This window comes from Macrobrachium rosenbergii, chromosome 13 (assembly GCF_040412425.1).
Source record: "Macrobrachium rosenbergii isolate ZJJX-2024 chromosome 13, ASM4041242v1, whole genome shotgun sequence".
NCBI classification, from domain to species: Eukaryota; Metazoa; Arthropoda; class Malacostraca; order Decapoda; family Palaemonidae; genus Macrobrachium; species Macrobrachium rosenbergii.
The window spans coordinates 47933111-47956928 of NC_089753.1; the positions used below are offsets into that span (position 1 = coordinate 47933111).

General features: G+C 35.6%; 1 protein-coding gene across 5 annotated transcripts in view; it reads right to left on the reverse strand.

The window, feature by feature from the left end:
- Positions 1-23818, reverse strand: part of LOC136845279 (coactosin-like protein) — an 85930-nt gene that overhangs the window by 6419 nt on the left and 55693 nt on the right. For 3 of the 5 annotated variants that reach the window (XM_067115430.1, XM_067115428.1, XM_067115431.1), the window contains exon 2: positions 2180-2262. In XM_067115430.1, coding sequence (XP_066971531.1) covers positions 2180-2259 — 80 coding nt within the window. In that variant the 5' untranslated portion in view covers positions 2260-2262. Of the gene's footprint in view, positions 1-2179; positions 2263-8120; positions 8596-23818 lie in introns of those variants that run through there. The other 2 variants (XM_067115429.1, XM_067115432.1) reach the window with 2 other exon arrangements.

Consider the following 23818-nt stretch of genomic DNA (forward strand, 5'->3'; position numbering starts at 1 on the left):
TTCAATTAAAAATCAATGTTAAATGTTCTTTACTGACATACACACAAACCTTGTGTAGACTCATGTATTTGAATATGTGTTATATATGACTGCAGTGTAAAAAAAATAGTATGGACACCATATCCATCAAACAGAGCAGAATTTCATAAGGGTAAGCGCAGCATAATAACAATTATTATTTGAACTTTCTTAGAAAAATAATTTAAAAGAAAGTTTATTTGCTGGACTGCAGTTCGAGCTCTGAGTGGTACTAAGGAGAAACCCAAGCAATGCCAAAAACGGTTGACACGTGTAATGCGTACCATTTGCAAACAAGACTCGCAGCGAAAGTCTTCCGATGTTTTCACCTTTCTCTCCCCTTTTGTTTTCATAAGCATTCACTTTTCACATGTGCCTTAGGCATGAGAGAGAGAGAGAGAGAGAGAGAGAGAGAGAGAGAGAGAGAGAGAGAGAGAGAGGGGTCAGGAGTGACTTGAACACGTTTGGAAGCTGTGACAGCAGAATTGACTTTCGACTGTGTACGAAAAGGAGCTTTCTCTCTCTCTCTCTCTCTCTCTCTCTCTCTCTCTCTCTCTCTCTCTCTCAGACAAATTTCTCTACATTCAGACCCCCAATATGTTTAAATTTCACGATTATATGTAGGCCATTGTTCTGCAGAGTGGACGTGTCCTGATAAACTTTGTTTCTAACAGGCAATCGATTTCGTGGAAACCTTGATGACGTCATAACGGAGCCATTGTACATAGTAAACGGGCGCAATATATAACGAAAATGACTCGGATATTTACCGTGATTATAAATAAAAACAAATAACTAAATAAGAATAATTCGAGCGATTAATTTTAAGATTTTAAGATAATTTAACCCCTTACCAGCGTTACAGTCACAGATACTAATTACTTTTTCGAAGATTTTAAAAAATGAATTGATCAACGACTAACTCCAAGCATTGCTGCTCATGGTACGCGCGCAAATTCGTCAACTCAGCAAGATCGGATGGTGGTTTATGCCCTTCTTTCAAACCAGCGTGAAACGCTAGTCAGTTTGAGACAAAATTCAAGCATTCCAAGAAAATGTTTTTGAGAATTTCAAGTTTACTTAAATTTCCCAAACATTTTGAGGGTTAAATACAATCTCTTGGAGAAAAACAGATAATGGGGATTATAAAGTAAGACTCTATCTTTCTCTTAAAGTAAGTTCCTTGCTTTCTCTCTTCCTTGATTTTAATATTCTGTTCACTACTTTATTCCAAAGGCTTATACCAACAGTCGCCAATATTAAATACCAACTAACATTCGAAGGAGAGAGAGAGAGAGAGAGAGAGAGAGAGAGAGAGAGAGAGAGAGAGAGAGAGAGAGAGAGAGAGAGAGAGAGAGAGAGACTGCCTCACGTTTGGAGGTGACTCTTGTCTGCAACTAAATGATCTAAATGATATAAGCGCTGAAACGAGGAGAGAGAGAGAGAGAGAGAGAGAGAGAGAGAGAGAGAGAGAGAGAGAGAGAGAGAGAGAGAGAGAGAGAGAGAGAGAGAGAGAGAGAGAGAGGAAATGTCATGCTACATGAGTCTTCAATTTGCAACTTTAAGCGTCAACATTTTCTCGCTAATGGCCACGTCACTATTTCAAGTTACCAATTTAGCTAAATATGGCAGAGTTTTGACGAGAGTTGGTGCCTGTTTAATATTCAGTATGAAAAAATACCTATGAAATTAAAAAAAAGTATGTAAATTATCCACTAACAGATTTCCACATATAACTTCCTGTTGTTTAATATTCTGTATGAAAAAATAGCTATGTAATCATTTTACAAAGTCTCTATGTAAATTATCCACTAAAAATTATCCACTAACTGATTTCAATTTATAATTATCTTTAAAAAGTTTCCAAAGTTTAACTCGTCAAGCTTAAGGATTTTAATTATTCTTAACAATATAATAAGACTTACACTCAAAAAAAAGGGTCTAGCTCCATCCTCATTATTCAAAATCTTCACAATATTCATCATAAAACCCTTTATCATCACCATACCCCTTTATTCCCATAACCGTCTAAGTGGCTGCGTTCATTAAACCCAATTCCCAACCTAATTCCCTTTGTCAAAGACAAAAGGAGGATTGAGACTACGTTGCGTAGTAGTAGTAGTAAGCGGGATTTGCCTTTCAAACGGCTCCCTTTACTCACCAGTTACAATCCGTCTTGTCATCCCTGACTTCAGTGTAGGCGTTCCTTATACCTTCTTTGTCGATGGAAGTCATTGCCATAACCTGAAAGAGAAAGGGGACAACAGTCGTGACACAATATACAACAGACAGTTGTGACAATAAAGAACACACAGTTGTGACACAATATACAACACACCGTTGTGACAATTACTGAAACAGCCGAAGATGTCTTCTGATTTAGCAGCTGGAGAATGACTTGAGTTTTCTGATTATTATTAATATTATTATTATTATTACTATTATTATTATTATTATTATTATTCAAAAGATAAACCCCTATTCATACGGAACTAGCGCACCACAGGGGCTACTGACTTGAAATTCAAGCTTCCAAAGAATATGGTGTTTATCTTAAACTACTAACAGAAGGTAACAGGAAATACTGAAGCGATCAATTATTAAAAAGCAAAAATAAATCAACAAATAAATAAATATCGATGAAAATGCAACTAAATTATAAAAGAAAGGAGAACTTTTTTTAGGGTAGTAATGCGTTGCATCTTCGCTTGAACTTTTCAGGTTCCAGTCTCACAACATCCTCAGGGAGAAGAATAGAGGACTGGAACTGAGGAACTAACGTGTCTAAAAGCTATATATTTTTTCAGTGGTAAGAGGTTTACGTGAATGATGGCAGAATGGTGTGATATTTGTTGATCAATCATGAGATTTATAGTGCAATATGGATATTCTTTTATTTACTGTGCAATATGCGTAAATCATTCAGGTTGAATACTCTTTCTTTCTCTCTCTCTCTCTCTCTCTCTCTCTCTCTCTCTCTCTCTCTCTATGTATGCACATATATATATATATATATATATATATATATATATATATATATATATATATATATATATATATATATATATATATATATATATATATATATATATATATATATATATATATATATATATATATATATATATATATATATATATATATATATATATATATATATATATATATATATATATATATATATATATATATATATATATAATTATAAACAAACACATAAGAGAGAGGATAGTACTGTTATGCCCACCTTGTAACTAATAAACACCTATAATGAACAGCACATTAACCATAATTACTGTCGGGGTAAATTATTTACACTATTTAATATCTATAAATTCAATAAACTGTTTTGCATGCTGAAGGCGCAGTAGGCGAACTCCCAACTAACAACAAAGACACGGCCAAAATTAAACCATTTACTGAGAATTTGTAAATTACAACAAAGCACCTTGACGCCTGACGCACATGGCGCCGTTCCATGCAACAAGGACATCATCTTTCGCGGTGCCAAGATGGGATGAATAACGAGTTGAATAACAAAATGAGATGAATAATGCGTTAAATAACAAAATGAGATAAATAATTAATTAAATAAAAACCAAAGGCGTGAATAATCAGTTGAACAACAAAGTGAGATGAATAATGAGCTGAATCACAATAAAATGAGATGATTAATGGGTAGAACACCAAAATGAGATGAATAATGAGTTGAATAACAAAATGAGATGCATAATGAGTTGAATAATAAAAAAATGAGATGAATAATGAGTTGAATAACAACAAAATGAGATAAATAATGAGTTGAACCTCAACCAAGTGAGATGAATAATGAGTTGAACCTCAACCAAGTGAGATGAATAATGAGTTGAACTTCAACCAAGTGAGATGAATAATGAGTTAAATAACAAAATGAGATGATTAAGGAGTTGAATAGAAACTAAATGGGATGAATGTTGAGTTGAAAACAAAAAATGAGATGAATAATGATCCGAAATGGAAAAAAAATAAGAATAATGATTTGAATAATAAAATGAGATGAATAACAAGTTGAATAATAAAATGAGATGAATAATAAATTAAATAAAACAAAATGAGATGAATAATGAACTGAATACCGAGATAAATGGATCGAATAAAAACAAAATGAAATGAATAATGAGTTAAATACAAACAAATTAAGATAAATAACGAATTGAATAAAAAATGAGATGAATAATGAATTGAATAACAAAATGAGATGAATGATGAATTGAATAAAAAACAAAATTACATGAATAATGAGTTGAAGAACAACACTGAGATGAATAACGAGTAAAAACAACGGAATGAGAAAAAAATAGTTGAATAACAAAAAGAGCAACAAAATGGGATGAATATCATCAGATGAGTAATGAGTTGAATAACAAGAAAATGAGATGAATAATGAGCTGAATAACAACGAAAATTAGATGAATAATGAGTTGAAAAACAAAATTTGATGAATAGCGAGTTGAATAACAAAATTACAACAATAACGAGTTTAATAACAAAATGAGATGAATAATGAGCTGAATAACAAAGAGATAAATGATGAGTTGAAAAAATAAAATGAGAAAAATAATGAGGTGAATAACAACAAAATGAGAGGAATAATGAGTTGAATGAAATGAGAAAACTAATGAGTCGAATAACAACAAAATTATTATTAGATGAATAATGATTTGAGTAACAAAGTTTGATGATAATGTGTTGAATAATAAAATGAGAAAAATAATGAGTTTAATAAAATGAGATGAATAATGAGTTGAATAACAAAATTTGATGAATAATGAGTTGAAAACAAATTAGAAAAATAATGAGTTGAATAACATGAAAATTAGATCAATATTGAGTTTAATAACAAGAAAATTAAATAAATAATGAGTTGAATAACAACAAAATTAGATGAATACTGAGTTGAATAATAAAATGAGATTAATAACGAGCTGAATAATAAGAAAATAAGATGAATAGTGAGTTCAATAGAAAATGAGATGAATAATGAGTTAAATAAAAACAAAATGAGATGAATAATGAGTAGAATAACAAGAAATGAGATGAACAATGAGTTTATTAAAATGAATTGAATAATGAATTGAATAACAAAATGTGATGAATACTGAGTTGAATACCAACAAAATTATATGAAAAATGAGTTGAATATCAAGAAAATAAGATTAATAGTGAGTTTAATAACAAAATGAGATTAATAATGAATTGAATAACAAAATGTGATGAAAACTGAGTTGAATAACAAAATGAGATGAATTATGAGTTGAATAACAATATGAGATGAATAATGAGTTGAAAAATAAGATGAGATGAATAATGAGTTGAAAAATAAGATGAGATGAATAATGAGTTGAAAAACAAAATTGGATGAATAGATAGTCAGTTGAAAAATAAAATGATATAACGTTAAATAATAATGAGATAAATAATAATTTGGATAACAAAATGAGATGAATTACCTAAACAATAAAGAGATGAATAATGAGTTGAATAACAAAACAAGATGAATAACGCCAACCGTTGCATATTGCAGGGAGGAAACTACAACTTACTCCTCCATTTATGTTGTCACAAATACTATATTTTCTCTCTCAAGACAATAAATCCCCTCTGCTGATGCAGCCGCACGCATGAAACGTATCTAGAGAGAGAGAGAGAGAGAGAGAGAGAGAGAGAGAGAGAGAGAGAGAGAGAGAGAGATCGGGTCTTGAGTGGAATATTTATGTATATATGCACCCCGATTTCACTTGAAATCTACCTACCTACCAAAGTTTGAGCTTAGGCTGAGGGAGAGAGAGAGAGAGAGAGAGAGAGAGAGAGAGAGAGAGAGAGAGAGAGAGAGAGAGAGAGAGAGAAATACGAATTTTGACTGTTTAGCAGAGATGACATAAATATGTCTTAAAACACTAAATCATGTAAATACATCAAACATGGATTAACGAGAGAGAGAGAGAGAGAGAGAGAGAGAGAGAGAGAGAGAGAGAGAGAGAGAGAGAGAGAGAGAGAGAGAGAGAGAAATCGGGTCTTGAGTGGATATATATGTATATATGCACGCTGATTTCATTTGAAATTTGGAATCTACCTACCTTCCAAAGTTTGAGCTCAGGCTCAGGGGGAGAGAGAGAGAGAGAGAGAGAGAGAGAGAGAGAGAGAGAGAGAGAGAGAGAGAGAGAGAGAGAGAGAGAGAAATGAACGTGTAATCTGTTAGGCAAAAATCACCTACAAATGTATTCATATATCAACGTCTTTTAATCACTAAATCATGTAACAAAAGCTATGAGAGAGAGAGAGAGAGAGAGAGAGAGAGAGAGAGAGAGAGAGAGAGAGAGAGAGAGAAATATGAACGTGTAATGTTAGGCAAAAATGACCTAAAATGTATTCATATATCATCGTCTTTTAAAAACTAAACATATAAAATAACTATGAGAGAGAGAGAGAGAGAGAGAGAGAGAGAATGTTTAATGTCAAGCAAAGATGACCTACAAATGTATTCATAAATCACTGACTCCAAGCAATATCTCGAATGAACTATCGAGAGAGAGAGAGAGAGAGAGAGAGAGAGAGAGAGAGATCACGTAACAAAATAAACCATGATGGCGTAACACAAACCAAAATTAAACAACATCATTTCCTCATCACAGATAATGAGGCAATTTCCTCACAATCATAAGGTTTTCTTCACTATCCTGTACACTGTATAACTGATCTACAGTGAGGCAGAAAATGACACGATATTCTATCCAGAGTTTTCTATGATTTGGGTCTTACCAAGTAAATGGTGCTGATGAGACATCGTGCTTAACGAGAGTCATTTCGGATCTAGAGACGTTGCGCGCGAGCACCTCTCTCTCTCTCTCTCTCTCTCTCTCTCTCTCTCTCTCTCTCTCTCTCCGCGGGTGTGTGTGCATGTGTATGTATAAATATATATATATATATATATATATGTGTGTGTGTGTGTGTGTGTGTGTGTGTGTGTGTGTGTGTACATAAATAAATAATTCAAAATGTTTACCGATTGAAATCTAATGTCACTTTACTAAGCAAAATTCTGTTAAATATTTAAAGCAAAAATATTAAATTATATTCAATAAATATAGTACAAATATTCAATCATGTTCAATAATGAAATAAAAATATTTAAGTACGTATGTTCAATGACGAGAAGTAAAGAAACTTGGTTACTAAAGGATGAGAACTAATAAGTGTGTACTTAGGTGTTCCAGATTGGAGCAGTTGAACCAATCGCATTCCTGAGAGAGAGAGAGAGAGAGAGAGAGAGAGAGAGAGAGAGAGAGAGAGAGACTTTCCTTGGATGTGGTCTGCCTTGATCAAGTACGCCAACGGTTCTGTCCTTAGAAAATTTTAAAAGTTCGCTTTGAAGGTGCAACCCTGCCCATAATACTTGCTTGACTGACACACCCACGTCTCTCTCTCTCTCTCTCTCTCTCTCTCTCTCTCTCTCTCTCTCTCTCTCACACACACACACACACACATACACATGCACTAATTGATAGCTACATAAACTGCACGTTCCTCTACAAATTTGTTAACGGAAATAATTCCAGCACTTTGCCTCTCTCTCTCTCTCTCTCTCTCTCTCTCTCTCTCTCACGCACTATAACAGTTACGACTACATGTTTTTCCACACATAATGGAACAAATAATTCCAGCACTTTGCCATCTCTCTCTCTCTCTCTCTCTCTCTCTCTCTCTCTCTCTCTCTGGGGTCTACTACAAGTATCTAGAACCAATCTAGAAACCAATGGCAGTTTCTAGGCACTTAAAGAATCTTGCAATTCAGACGAAATTGATAAAAATATGTCCGGTCAAAGCTCTGGATTCCACGAACCAACCTTACGAACGAAACTCTCCAACACCTGTCTAGGTCTTTGCCACAGATGTTCTGGACGTGGAAAAAACGCATATCTGGCAGTTTGTTGAACTTTCTATCCAGTTGAATAAGACCTCAAGTAACCTTACGTAATTTTTACACTATTTTACGAGTGTTAAAACGCATATAGGATCCAAAATACATTTTGGAAAGTTAAAACATGACAGTGGAGTCAACTCACTTAACGATACTGAGATTCCCCCACAGCAATCGGGCGTCAGAACTAGGCCGATAATCGCACTTGATCCGTATATATATAAAAAAGGAGAGAAGTGGGCGTGCTGCTGGTTTATATGGCCGAAAAGGCAGCAGCAGAAGCAGCAGTAACAGCAGGTAAAAGCTCGTACTTCACAACCGGCGAGACAACGCCTACCTACTGAGGTGTACCACCACTTTTACATCACACACGCTCCTCTGATAAGCGACGACTCCCCGGTGTCTCGTCATCACTCGCTAGCTTTGCCTTCACTACATATCGTCTCTTTAAGACTGTTCGCTAGATTTGAATCCGCTATTTCCAGAATAAACTAGATATTACAGTTTCTGTTTTTACCTTTTGAGCTCATTATATTAAACGTCAGATGTGGTAAGACAAAACTGTGGAATCTAGATTACTGCTCATATAGTTGTGGGTAGGTAACAGAATGACAGACCGGAAGTGCCCATTTGAGAATTATCAACACCGGATGTTCAGCCAAAGGAGTGAGTGCCTAGTCCGGTTTTTAAAGTTTTCACTCTTGTCTGAATATAGACGGGTATTTAGGTTAGCAAAATACTGCGATTAAAAGTATGGAAAGGCAGAAAAATACCTGCTGAAAAGTTAGTGTCTTGAGAGAGAGAGAGAGAGAGAGAGAGAGAGAGAGAGAGAGAGAGAGAGAGCTTAGTGAATATGATTTTTTTAATATTCAAACTTTTTGGCTGATAACAAGACCATTCAAGTTCTCTTGGGAATGCATCCACGAAAAAAAAAGAATATTAGAGAGCAATATTTTAAGCTTCATAAAATTTTCATTTTGCTTATAAATTTGAAATGCAAATAACTGACAAACAACGTAAGTCAGTATTAAATGGAATCTTTTAACTGTAATGCCATAATAATAAAGAATCTCTTGGTGCCAAGCTGAGTTTGAGGTACAATATTTTAAAGAGCAATTTGACAACAAAATTGTTTCACTGATGTTCCTACAGTATAAAAATATATAATAATACATCCTATATTAGATGCCAAACAAAACAAATCAATTATGAACAGACAGTGTCTCGAGATTAAAATATAATTATAATAATGATTGGCATTTTTCTATTTGAATTACACTTTCTGTATATACTTCGAGACTCATTTTATCTATAAACTGTCACTGAGTTATATGCTCCTAATCTTATCTACGAATTTTCCTGATAGACATTACTGAAATAATTCAACTTACATTGGATACAGCTCAATAGATGTTATCCACAGTTAAGGATGTTAATCACCTCTCTCTCTCTCTCTCTCTCTCTCATTAATGATGTATTTCAACTTCAACTGTTTACTGTTAAATGTATATCCACAGCTAAGGCTGTTAATCATATCTCTCTCTCTCTCTCTCTCTCTCTCTCTCTCTCTCTCTCTCTCTCCAGATACATTATATATATATACATATACTGTATGCACACATATACATGTGTATACAGTGTATATATATATATATATATGTGTGTGTGTGTGTGTGTGTGTGTGTGTGTGTGTGTGTGTGTGTGTGTGTGTGTGTGTGAGAGAGAGAGAGAGAGAGAGAGAGAGAGAGCTCACACGTGATTCCCTGCAGTATCTCAGTTCTTAAGCCGGAGAACGTGGGTGTATCTTTCTGAAGATGACACGTTCCGTGACGCGTTCAGGGCAATTCTGTGGAGATCCTCGTGTTCCTGGGTGAGTCAGGGTGTTGATGCAAAAAATATAAATGTATATAGTTCATCGTTGCTCTCCCTGGAAGTCTGGGGACATGGTTTGGGAACATTAGTTTAGGGACGTGGTTTGGGGACATTTGTCTAGGGACATTGTTTAAGGCCAGTCTGGGAACATGATTTAAAGACAAGGTTTGGGAACACAATTTAAGGACAGTCTCGGGGATATAGTCTGGGGACACAGTTTAAGGACATAGTCTGGGGGGCATGGTTTACGGACATAGTTTCGGGGACATGGTTTACGGACATAGGTTGGGGATATGGTTTAAAGTCAGTTAGGGGACATGGTTTGGAGACTGCCTGGGGACATAGCTTAGAGGCAAAGTCTGGGGACATAGCTTGGAGACATAGTCCGGAGGACATGGATGGTGGCTATGGTTTGGCAACATAGTCTGGAGACATGGTTTGGGGACATAGTCTAGGAACATGGTCTAGGGGCAAGGGAACCCACTGTGAAATGCGCGCACGCAACTTCAAACGCATTTCCCCACCAACACGAAGTCTCATCAAAGACAAGAATGGTTAAGAAAACGTAAAAAATAAAATGACCTCGATATTAAATATTGTTTCCTTTCCTTCCTCCATCCAGTCCCCCCTGAACCACGATCACCGCCTGCATGCAGTTGTATGCATTAAGCAGTTCGCCATAATGAGACTGCAGTCAAAGTCTGCTGCCACTGCTTTTTTTTTATGTGGATGATGATTATAATGATGACCTGAAAGAGATTTGGTATTTGTGGCATAAACTCTAAGGTAAGCATTGCAGAACATTCTCTCTCTCTCTCTCTCTTCATCATCTAGGGTCACGTCTCTGATAATGACGACGACCTGAAACAAATCTGGTATTTGTGGCATAAACTCTAAGGTGAACAGGACACAAACTCTCTCTCTCTCTCTCCTCTCTCTCTCTCTCTCTCTCTCTCTCTCTCTCTCTCTCTCTCTCTCTCTCTCTCTCTCTCTCTCTCTCTCATTATCATCTAGGGTCACGTCAAAAAAATACCTTTGCTAATGAAGGGACAGAGACAAAGCCCTATGCAACCCTCTCTCTCTCTCTCTCTCTCTCTCTCATCACTCTCTCTCTCTCTCTCCATCAAATCATAAATTGCTTTTAAATGAAGGAACTGAGACAAAGCCCTATGCAACTCTCTCTCTCTCTCTCTCTCTCTCTCTCTCTCTCTCTCTCTCTCTCTCTCTCTCTCTCTCTCCCCATCTCCTAAGGTCACGTCATAAATCTTTGCTTCTAAATGAAGGGACAGAGACAAAGCCCTAAGGAAATCCTTTCAGAATGTAATAAGCTTTAGTTAATGGAGGTCAATTATAAGCCGAGGTTAATTAAAACAGATTAAGTAGATTACATCTACTTTTATGTTTCAAAGTTACTTTTTTAAAAGGAGAATTGTTTAAGTATTATGTAATGTTTCTTCTTGGATTCAGTGCCTTATAAACATTTTAATATGGTTAATCTTTCTCAGTTTTGGCAGAAACAATAAACATACAGGACTTGTACCATAAATTTTTAACAATTTCATTAAGTAAATTATATACAAGAGAAATCATGCAATTCAGTCTATTAAGCAATGTAGCCTAGTCTATATTACAAACAATGGTTTTAACTACGTTTGAAATACCTCTAAATTAATTACTCTGATATTTATAGTACTAATTCGGTGTTCAAGAATGTTTAAAAAAAAAGTGAGATTGTTTTAAATCTACGGTAGCACTACGAATATTACATCTGTATCCATGACCATAAATATTTTCGGCCCGGAAAATTTTAATTTTTTTCAGTTTAGGCCAAGGTGGTAAAGCCATGCATATCCATGAAATGGTAGAACTGAAAGGATTATTATATGCATGACAGGCGAGCTGGGTAAAAAGAAAATATGGTGGGGAGCCGGGGCGGGCAAGTGAGTGAAGTGCTGCCATCTATTGGTTGATCAGGGAAATGTTATGTCTGCAACCTACCGCTTAATGATCCTAGGTATTGATTATCAATACAAGATTGAGAGGAATATTTTCTCCCAAATGGTGTTGATTTTCACTCAATTTTGAACCTGCGAAAATTGTTGTATGTAAACGAGGCAATGCATACGTAAGGCTCTGACCTACAATGCTGCCTTCCGTAATAAGCTGGGTTTTGCGCATAAACGACTTAAATAGGAACTTAACATTCCCATAAACCTTCCCTAGGTGGACATTCAAAAGATGCAAAATAACATATGTTCAATGGAGCATTGTACGCACTCCACGAAAAGTTTTGCTCGATGGATGAAGCCATTCATTCAGAAATTCTAAATAATCAGCAACTAAGGACAAGACAAACTGACCAACCAATCAGAAGCTCTGAGAGAAGAACGAAAGCGCAATATAATTATTTATGGGAAAGATTTTGAGTTATGGATGCATGAATAAAAAGATGATAAGCATTCTTAACATGATTTTCCTTCGTTCTTTCATCAATGGATACGGAATATGAAACATGCCAAGATTCAAGCTTACTGCTACTTTTAAGTTCATATTCTTGAGCGACAATGTGTTCGTGTGTGTAAATGCATACATAAAGTGATTATATATTCATGGTTTATATATATAATGCCAACGTCTGATTGTAGTGCCTTATGTTTTGTGTATGTTGTTTTCCTCGTTCTTTGCAGGATTTGCCACTTTCGCCGAAGTAGCCCAGCAAATCCTGCAAAGAACGAGGAAAACAACATACACAAAACATAAGGCGCTACAATCAGACGTTGGCAGTTGCCAAGCACTGTTGGGAAAAAGACCATAAAATAGACTTGGAGAATGTGAATTTTTTGTACAGGAACACTAACAAAATGTCCAAAAGTTAAGTATATCTTAGTTTAACCAGACCACTGAGCTGATTGACAGCTCTCCCAGGGCTGGCCCGAAGGATTAGATTTATTTTTACGTGGCTAAGAACCAACTGGTTACCTAGCAACGGGACCTACAGCTTATTGTGGAATCCGAACCACATTATGACGAGAAATGTCCGGACTGATTGTAGAGAATGCTTTCATAACATGCGCAAATAATGCAATGGCGGGCAATACTGGAGACGGATTTGAAGACAGTCTATCATGAAAAAATCATACACTCTATAATAGAAAAGAAACGCAAAAACACAAGAGACCACATGGAAAATGCACACCTGGAAGACGCTGGAGGCAGACAAAGGCCAAGGTCACGAGGACAAGGCCACACAGGAGGAGGGTAATCAAAAGTTAAAGCAGCCAGCATACGGAATTAGACAAACAGGGCCTTTAATCCACTCCCCCACACATATAAATACAGCTGGACTATGTGTCCGGCCATTATATGGATACTTGACAATGAGGACTGTTAGCCCTAGAAAGCTTGTAACTTTTTATGAATAAATATCTCCACCAGATACCATCCAGTTTTAATGAGGTCCTGTTAGTAGTTGTATTAATGCACAGAACAGTTGTAAGTGATAAAGTTTATATATATATATATATATATATATATATATATATATATATATATATATATATATATATAATGTATGCATACATTCACCACCATCAAATCCAAACAATATATTTATTCCTTCAAAAAGTCTTTCAACCAACCATCAAACGAAGAGACCAATGACTTTAAATCCTGTCTTTAAACTTGAATGCTGCTGTAACGGAATAATTAGGTTGTTTTGCTTGTGATGTTTCTACTCGCGGCTTCTGGGTCCAAGGGACATACGTTGCTTTCCTGACCAATGCGTGGCTGGGCGCATGCGCTAGCCTGTGCGCATTTTTAAGTCTTACGCATGATTAATTTAATGTTACAACGGCGGCGTCAATCATATTTTAACGTATTATTATCATTATTATTCAGAACAACTGTATTCACAAGAAACAAGCCTACAGAACTATTGTCTCGAAATTTTTGTATTATTATTATTATTATTATTATTATTATTATTATTATTATTATTATTATTATTATTATTATTATTCCGAAAATGAACCTTATTCATCTGGAACAAGCCCACAGGGGCCAATGACTTGAAATTCAGGCTTCCAAAGAATATGATGTTCATTTGAAAGTAGTAACAGAAGGCACCAGGAAATACAGAAAGAAGAGATCACTCATTAGAAAAAAAGATATAGTAATAAAAGAAAAAACAAAAGTGAAAATATAAATAAATAACTAAAATACAAGGTGAATTGTTTTAGGGTAGTAATGCATTGCATCTTCGCTTGAACTTTCGAGGCTCTAATTGCACAGCATCCTCAGGGAGGCTGTTCTACAGGTTCAGATGTGTGAGGAATAAATATAACAGAGAGAGAGAGAGAGAGAGAGAGAGAGAGAGAGAGAGAGAGGAATTCCGCCACCCACAGGTCAGTTCACCCAACTGACCTCATGACACGACAATGACCCCACCACCCCTTCCTAGAGTTGGAACTGGAATTGTAATGTAAAATTCAGGCCAAAGGCAAGCGCTGGGACCTATGAGATAATTCAACACTGAATAAGGTGTAACAGGAAGAAAACCTCGCAGTTGCACTTTGAAATAGTTGTTAGGAGTTGGCCGAGGTAAGCAAGATGGAGGAATGAGAATATGAACGGAGGTACAGTCAAAGGAATGAAAGGAGAGGGTAGAAAGTAAGAAAGAATATAAACGGAAGCACATTTAAAGAAATGGTAGGGATTGCAGCTACGGGCCTAAGGGACGCCGCACAGAACCTTGAGTAATGCCTGCAGTGCACCGAGTGAAGTATACTGACCACACTACCTCTCTCTCTCTCTCTCTCACCTGTTTCGGAACATACCTCCGGTGGTCCCAAGCGACAGGTGGCCTAACATCACGTTTGCTTAATTAACATCTGTTGTTTACCTGCTACGAAAAGCGGGTCGTATATGCTCAGGTCACTTGGACACTGACGTCATCCCCACCTGGCTACAGATATCTTTTTTTTTTTTTTTTTTGGGGGTTCTTAAGAAATCATTTGTTTGTTTTGCTTGTTTCTTACGGGACTTTAAATTCCCAATTTACATTCTTTAAACTGTCCATTTACATTCTTTAAATTGTCAGTTTACATTCTTTAAATTGTCCATTTACATTCTTTAAACCGTCCATTTACATTCTTTAAATTGTCAATTTTTTACATTCTTAATTTACATTATTTGTTCAACGTACATTTTTAAATTTTCAATTTACATTCTTTTTACTCAACTTACATTTTTAAATTTTCAATATACATTCTTGAAATTGCCAATTTACATTCTTGAAATTGCCAATTTACATTCTTTAAATTGTCAATTTACATTCTGTAAATTCTAAATTTATATTCTTTAAACTGTCAATTTACATGATTTAAATTCTCAATTTACATTCTTCTCCTTATTCTTATGTCAAGAAATCTTGTACAAAAAACCTAAAAACTTATAGCTCTTTCCCTGCATTATTATTATTATTATTATTCAGAAGACGAACCCTATTCATAAGGAGCAAGCCCACCCAAGGGGCCACGGATTTGAAATTCAAGCTTCCAAAGCATATGGTGCTCATCAGAAAGAAGTAACAGAAGGTAATTGTAAATATAGAGAGAAGAGATCAGTTATTAGAACAGAAAAAACATAGCAGGCTGCTCTTAGGGACAGGAGCCCATGCTGGCATAAGGCTAGCTCGATCTAACAAAGAGACATCATCCCGTACATGAAAAAAATGGATGGTGAGAGAAAGGTTTGTATTATGTATTGTCAATGTACTTCTCTATCTTCCTTCGAGTCTCCTTAAACTTATGTTTTAATTCTTCCTCTATGAAAGTAAACAGCTCTGAATCATATCTGGTTAAATATAACCAAAATGAAATTGCAGTTAGAATTATAACTTTGGACGGTGTTCAGAAACCACCAAACTTAGAATACTGGCTGTCAATTCAGTTCTCCCGTGGAATACTTAAAAAAAAAAACGTGTGTATATTAATGTCATCTGTACATGTGTGCTCCTTATAAAACTGTTGGGAAATAAATGTGTGTATATATACACATTATATATATATATATATATATATATATATATATATATATGTATGTATGTATGTATGTATCAAAGAATGTCTGCAATTGCTTCTGTAAGGAAACGAGTAAAATTCGATGCTTTCGTCCAAATGAAGGTGAACGGGTAAAAGAAATGAAGGTGAACAAGCCTTGAAAATTAAAGTACAGAGAGAGAGAGAGAGAGAGAGAGAGAGTTAAGGGGAGTGGCAAAGGAATGACAAGGCACCCCAAACTGGGCCATCTTTTCAACTTGTCACCTCCAATCAAGGATGCCTGTCATTTGAAACTGTCTAAACTGGCCGACTCCACCTTTCCATCTTTTAGTGACTCGCTAGATATATTCTTAAGAATAAATAGCTAGACATAGTCTTGAGAATAAATCGTTATACATATTCTTAAGAACATACTGCTATACATATTCTTAAGGATAAATCATTAGACATTCTTAAGAACAAATGGTTGGACATATTCTTAAGAACAAATGGTTGGACATATTCTTAAGAATAAATCAATACACATTTTTAAGAATATATCGCTGACATAGTCTAAATAATAAATATTGCTGACATTCTTAGGAATAGCTAGACATATTTTTAAGAATAACTAGACTTAATAATAGCTAGACATATTCTTAACAATAATCTAGACATATTCTCGAGAATAAATCACTAGACATATTCTTAAGAATAAATAGCTAGACATATTCTTAAGAACAAACCACAAGACATTCTTCAGATTAAACAACTAGACATAAGAAGAAATTGCTAGACATATTCTTAAGAATAAACCACTGTACATATTCTTAAGAATAAATCGCTATACATATAAAGAAAAAATGGATATACACATTCTTAAGAATAATTTACTAGACATTCCTAAGAATAAATCGCCAGACATATTCTTAAGAATAAATTTTCAGACATTCCTAAGAATAAATCGCTTGACAATCTTAAGAATGAATCATTAGACATTCTTAAGAATAAATCATTAAACATATTCCTAAGAATAAATCATTAGACATATTCTTAAGAATAAATCATTAGACATTCTTAAGAATAAACCATTAGACATTAAGAATAAACCATTAGACATATTCTTAAGAACAAATCATCAGACATACTCTTAAGAATAAATATCTAGACAATCTTGAGAATAAACAGCTCTATTCTTAAGAATAAATAAGGTTAAACTTCTGTAACATTCCCTCTACGTTAGATAAAGCTTAATCCTTTTCTTGTGTTCTTCAGGCTTGGGCAGGAGAACCTGTGCTCCTGCAAAAGAATTGATAAACCCAAGGAATGGGAATACTGATAAACCTACGGAATGCTGTTAAACCCAAGGAATGCTGTTAAACCTAGAAAATGTTGATACACCCACGGAATGCTGACATACCCTGGGAATGCTGATAACCCAGGGAATGCTAATAAACCCCAGGAACACCCATAAGCACAGAGAACGCTAATAAACCCAGGGAATACTGATGAACCCAGGGAATGCAGATAAACCCAAGGAATACCCAAAAACCCAGGGAATGCTGATAAACCTAGAGAATGCTGGTAAAACCAGGGAATGCTAATAAACCCAGGTAATGCTAATTAACCTAGGGATGCTGATACATCCATAGAGTGCTGAAAGGCATATATGAACATATGAGATTTACGACACAAAAATTAAACCGAATGACTTGTCCGAAATTCTAACTTAGGACGCAGTCCAACCTGTAAGGTTTAAATTAAAACAACAGTTTACTGCAGCATAACAAAAGGAAAGGTATACTTTTCGTCTAATCCAAACAACGGTCTGTTGCAATCAAATCATTTGACAGACTAATATCCACTTTACCGTCTGCTGTTGTTGCTGTTGCCACAGCTGTTTAATGTAATCAAAGTAGGGCAACAGGAGAGAAGCAGCTGTTAAAGCAGCAGCTGTTAAACAGCAGCTGTTCACTCGATAACCAGGCAGAAAATTACTAGACTTAACCTTATTAAGACGAGAAATCTTGAAAGACAGTTGGTGGACTGTAGGCATTTGAATCTGAAGAGCTCACCTCTCCCCCAAGGGGTTTCTTGGGGAGGCTGGGGGAGCTTCCGCGAGGAGGAGAGAAGGAATGAGAGTATTGTGGAGATGTAAAAATTCCATTTAACTAAGAAGCAATAATCAGAGAGGCTGGACAGCAAGACTGAAGAAAGGAAGTGGGAATGGCGTCAATTTCACCAGAGACTGCAAAATTAAAAAATTTCAATTTTACTTCTAATCACAATAAACGTTCTGATCCGACCAATTAAAACCATCAGAAAGACATAATTATCGATGTCAACATCAAAATTCGATCACAAAACATTTTAAAAAATGAAGCAAATGCCAAAAAGTATACAAAACCCAAATTAAATATAAAAAAGGTCATTCTCACATGGCATTTAAATTCCTGACCCCTCTCTCCGAAGCGCAACGAAGGAAGGTCCGAATAAAGGAAGAAGAAATCTAGACCGTTGGCCGAGACCGTTAAGAAAGGAACGGTTTACGATTTAACTGAAGTACAGGAAGTCAATAAGTTTTTTTTCTTCATCTATTGCAGCCTTGAATTCATCTAAGCGCTTGTGTGGAGAGTTAAAAGTGATTTAATTCTATCGGTATTCTGTCATACATCAAGTTTTTATTCATATAATTAAACTTATAGTAAATTACTGTGTACGTCGCGCATGGCGGGTTTATCTTTCTTTGTAGTTCAGCTGTTTTTTTTTTTAATAATCTGTCATTATTTCACCACGGACGAAACGATAAAATGAAAAATATACTAAGGAAAGTAATTAATACATTTATCTACACAAACAACTTTCTCTAACCAACAAAGGCTATCCAATCCTTCTTATATGTGAGCACTTCAGTCTTAAAAAAAAAAAAAAGAATCATTTACATAAATAAGATTTAGCTGGTGCTTTGGTATTCATTACACTAAAAAAAAATATTGGAAATAAATCAAACACCTGAATAATTCAAAGGAAATAAAATATAAAACGCTCTCTTGTGACATTTCCACGAGTTTTCCCGAAGGTGAGAGAGACTAGCAGTCGTCCTTTCAGTAACAGTTATACGACAAATCTACCGGACATAAAAAGAGAAATATCTGATTTCCTTGACATTATTTCCCTCGCAGAACAGAGGCTCTTTTCATGAGGTTTCGACACAACCATGAATTGTCATGCGTGTGCGTGACGTCATAGAGAGGTTAGGAGAATGGAGGTGGGGTTGGTATTGTCGGTAGACACTTGGTAAGGACATTAGGCCGATAGGCCTAAAGTAACGAATGGATAAAACGCTTGTGTGTGTGTGTGTGTGTGTGTGTGTGTGTGTGAGAGAGAGAGAGAGAGAGAGATTAGTCTCAATGCATTAAATGCAGCGTAATCTCCTCTTTACAAATCAGCTTTCGTCTCCAATCAGCCCTGCAAAGGAAATTTAGAGTGAATCACCTCATCAAAGCTGAACAATGTCAAACATTTCACCGTGACTAATGCTTAAACGAGGCCGAATTGCAGGCGCCAAATGCGTTAACAACCGACAACAATTCCGTAAGTAGACGGAATGCCGCGTCTAAACAAGTCTAAAGCGCTCCCTACCCTCTCTTGTCTCTGCCGCCACTTAACCGGAGCCGCTGCAGAGGCTTACTGCTGCTACTACTACTACTACTACTACTACTACTACTACTACTACTGATTCATCACCTTTTAACGTGCTCAGACTGTATGGTGAAATAAATTTATATATATATATATATGTATATATATATTATATATTATATATTATATATATATATATATATATATATATATATATATATATATATATATATATATATATATATATATATATATATATCAAGTGAACACTATATAGCGGAAATGATACCTGCCAAAGCAGATCATTTTCCGTTTTGGCACGATATCGCAGACTTGACACCTACTTTTCCTTATTTGTAGATTAGGGTTGCTGAGAGAGAGAGAGAGAGAGAGAGAGAGAGAGAGAGAGAGAGAGAGAGAGAGACGCTAGGATGTTCTCTGGAGCCAGCCAAATCTGGACTGGAAGTGGACTTTGCCGGAAAGATATCAAATCTGTTATTGAAGCAACATATACTTACGAGCGTTCTTCCTAGACTTAAATAAGTACTTATATTTTGAAATGTAAGTTCTCTTTACAAATATAACTGTCAATTCAAGTATGACACATTTTGAAAAAATAACCATTATTATTAATTTATTACTCAGTTTAATATATTTCTGAAGCAATTTCTTAAACAGTCTGCTCACTGCTTGATCTTATAGTGTGCACTGATACACGAACTGCACCATATTATAAACATGACAAAAGTAAACAATAAACAATTATCAATAAATAATTATCAAAGGTCGGAAAATCACAAGGCAAATATATTTCTTGGATTTTGTCATACAAAAAAACACCTTATGCCTTCTCTACCCGTCTCCCTTTCTCTACAGCTCTCACTCCTCCTCCAGGAATGTCTCACAGCGAGAGAGAGAGAGAGAGAGAGAGAGAGAGAGAGAGAGAGAGAGAGAGAGAGAGAGTCCTCCAAGGTGGTTAAAGGCATGCAGGACGCACGTGGATGAGAGAGAGAGAGAGAGAGAGAGAGAGAGAGAGAGAGAGACTGGACTCCTCCAATACCAGTTTGGGATCGTATAACTGTGAGAAGTCCAGAGAGATTTTCTTAAGATATCGCCTGACTAAACCGTTGCCACCTTATTAATAGTGAAAGCACATTTATATAACTACTATTGCAGAGCAAAAGTAAACTGGTGATTACTGTGTACACTTTATACAGCACACCGTATACTGTACAAGATTATTATGCGATAATGTCAAAGCATACTTGAATTCTTTCCCTTATCCGGTATGTCAGTATGAGCGTCTCACTGTGGGGGTTACTGGGTATTTGCCTCGTACTGTACTTCGGAATATACAATAATAATAAATAATATTCGTTCCCTATATTATTCATATATAGGCCAATATACAGTATTACATACATATAGTCCTATATACAGTATATACATATATATATATAGGCCTAAATACTGGAAAATTCCATAATTTTGACACTTAAAAGACAGGGTCGAGTACAAATTCATGTTTTAGGTCCGAAAAAAGTGCTTCCATAGCTATATATAAACTTTTACCGAATGACACATTTCTTGAATCACAAGACACCACCGTATCCAGATGACACGAGACACCCCCCCCCCTTTCATAAAATACAGAAAACGTTATGGTTCGGAATACAAAGTGCACAGTACAAAAAGAGAAGGTAACTGAGCAACGATGTGAATATTTAAAACGTATGTAGTAAAAGCCAGCGTACCGTACATCTAGCATACAAAGTCAGCGAATAAGACACCAAGAAGAATGTGAGAAGAGTTTTACACATTTACTCTGGTGATTTTATTCATTCATATGTGTGTGTGTGTGTGTGTGTGTGTGTGTGTGTGTGTGTGTGTGTGTGTGTGTGTGTGTGTTGCAAGCCAGTAATGAATAATGTTAACCATTCATCGATAACACATATGTTCCCCATTTCGTTCTCTATGGTGAACATAACTAAAGGGTGAGCGATGCGCACTCAAATAACTAAAGGGTGAGCGATGTGCACTCAAATCTACATAGTAAATAGGCCTAAATACTTAATACATGTCATAAAGCACTGTTAGGTCAGCCATCTTACTTCACACAGGTTAATTTATGTGGAACTGATAATTTCTAAACTGCTAACAGAGTGTATGACATTCCGTCTTTCATTTAAGTAGGTCTAGGTCTTCAAACCATTTCATGTAAGTAGGTCTAGGCCTATCACGTACTTTTTTCCTTGGGGTTATGAGCAGACAGACAAGTCCAAGCCAGTACATCATAAAAAAAAGTCTGCTGTTCAAAGCAGCTGCGTAAAATTAACCTCAAAATAAAAATTACATGACCGATATAACTCCGATCACTGTTTCGTGTGATCAGTTTAAACACCTGCTTGAAAGTTAGTTTTATTTTTCTTACTCGACCTAACCACTCGGGTGCTTTTTATTTTTCTTACTAGACCTAACCACTCGGGTGCTTTGGACTAGCTTGACAAAAGGTATGAACAAAATGCTAATGGAACATACTTAACTATTCTGTTAATTACCATGTAATATATAATTTTCTTCCTATAAAATAATTCAAAATTATACAGAAAAAAAGTTGCCACTGTAGTAACTTGAATAAACTATGATCTTCTGGGTTCTATTAAATTCAATTACAAAATAAGTGGTATTTCTATTATGTCTCATCCAAAAATCGCCTGTTTAACTACCTTCCCTCCTCTCTCTCTCTCTCTCTCTCTCTCTCTCTCTCTCTCTCTCTCTCTCTCTCTCTCTCTCTCTCTCTCTCTCTCTCAGCATTTATCAACAGTACGTTTTAATGTCAAAAGGAAGTCGGAAGTGACTAAGAAACTAAGTGTGCGGTAAACCAAAAGTTTGTTAAAATCGAGGTCTACACTATCTTTAGTCTAATCTTTAATTTACAAAAGACTAAAAATCTATAAACTCAACTGTTATAGTATTGCATGTCATGGCACGCAGGATTGTTAAAGAGAGGGGGAGAGAGATTGTCTGAAATCCAGATGTAACTAATATCAAAAGCAAGATTTTCAAAACCAAAAGGGGTTAGGTGTTAAGCAATCTTACCGCAGGGTTCAAACCAGACACTTTTGATAGTTATCGTTCATCAGGCAAGTCAGGTGCCTTTTAAATAAGAGTGAAATTAATGAATCAAATATGGCTGAGTAATGTCATGTGCAAGTATTTCACTGGTTCAGGATGCGTGATTGAGCTTCCAGCGATAATTAGCAATATTTTTGTCAATTAATTAAGTAATTAGACAGCCTGTGTCTCAACTGCACTTGTAACCTTCAGCGATGGCGCAATGAAAGGGTTTAATGAACGATACTTGGAATAAATTAACTTGGGACTAAGTGCTCATGCGCAGATTTGGTTCGTAGATATGATTGGCTCCTAGAATCAAGCTTCTTTTTTCTTTTTGTTATTTTCTGGCGTGCTTCCGAGTTACAAAGTTGTTTTGTATGATATTTTGATATTACCTGGACCAAAAAATTATCTTTTGTAAGATATGATATTGTAATTTTTAAGCTTTTGGTAATTATGAAACTACAGTATTTTAATTTTGTGATCTCTATCTGTCTATCACATAAAACGATGATTGTTTGCGTAAATTTCGTACAATTCCACAGCTGCACCTAAGTTTAATCGATTAATACATCAATTATCTTAAAAATTCCAAAACTCAAACTTGTAATGAGATAAAAAAAAAAGACTGAGTACAACAATTCCTTATTTGTAAACGACGACCCGGGAGGACGCGGGCGCGTTCTCTTTGCTCATCTCGGATTATTTCCAAACAAGCTATGTCGGTTGACCAAAGCCCCAGCCACACCACGTCACCTCTTCACCACAAAACCCTGGAGATTCTCTCTCCTCCGCTGGGATGCACATACACCGGTTTTCCAAACGCATAAACGTTATTTTGCTGAGTAATTGGAACTTGGAAGACGGGAGCGTCTTTGGTGTACTTGTAACATGGTCGCCATGATTGGAAAGGGATAGATGTCTTAATTCTTATTCAGCATCGTATTCTGAGGCGGTTTGGTTAAAATTATGAGATTTTAAGTTTTGTTTCATAAGTATGTCTATTCATTTTGAATTATAATAATGATGTGTAAAACAACCATAGTTTTCTTTAATGTTTGTCAAATGAGAAACTTGACTCACAGGCCTATACTTTATGCAAGTTCAAAAGCACAGTGCCGCTGCCAAATTTATTTAGTTATCTAATATTAAAACAGATTGTTCATATGGATAT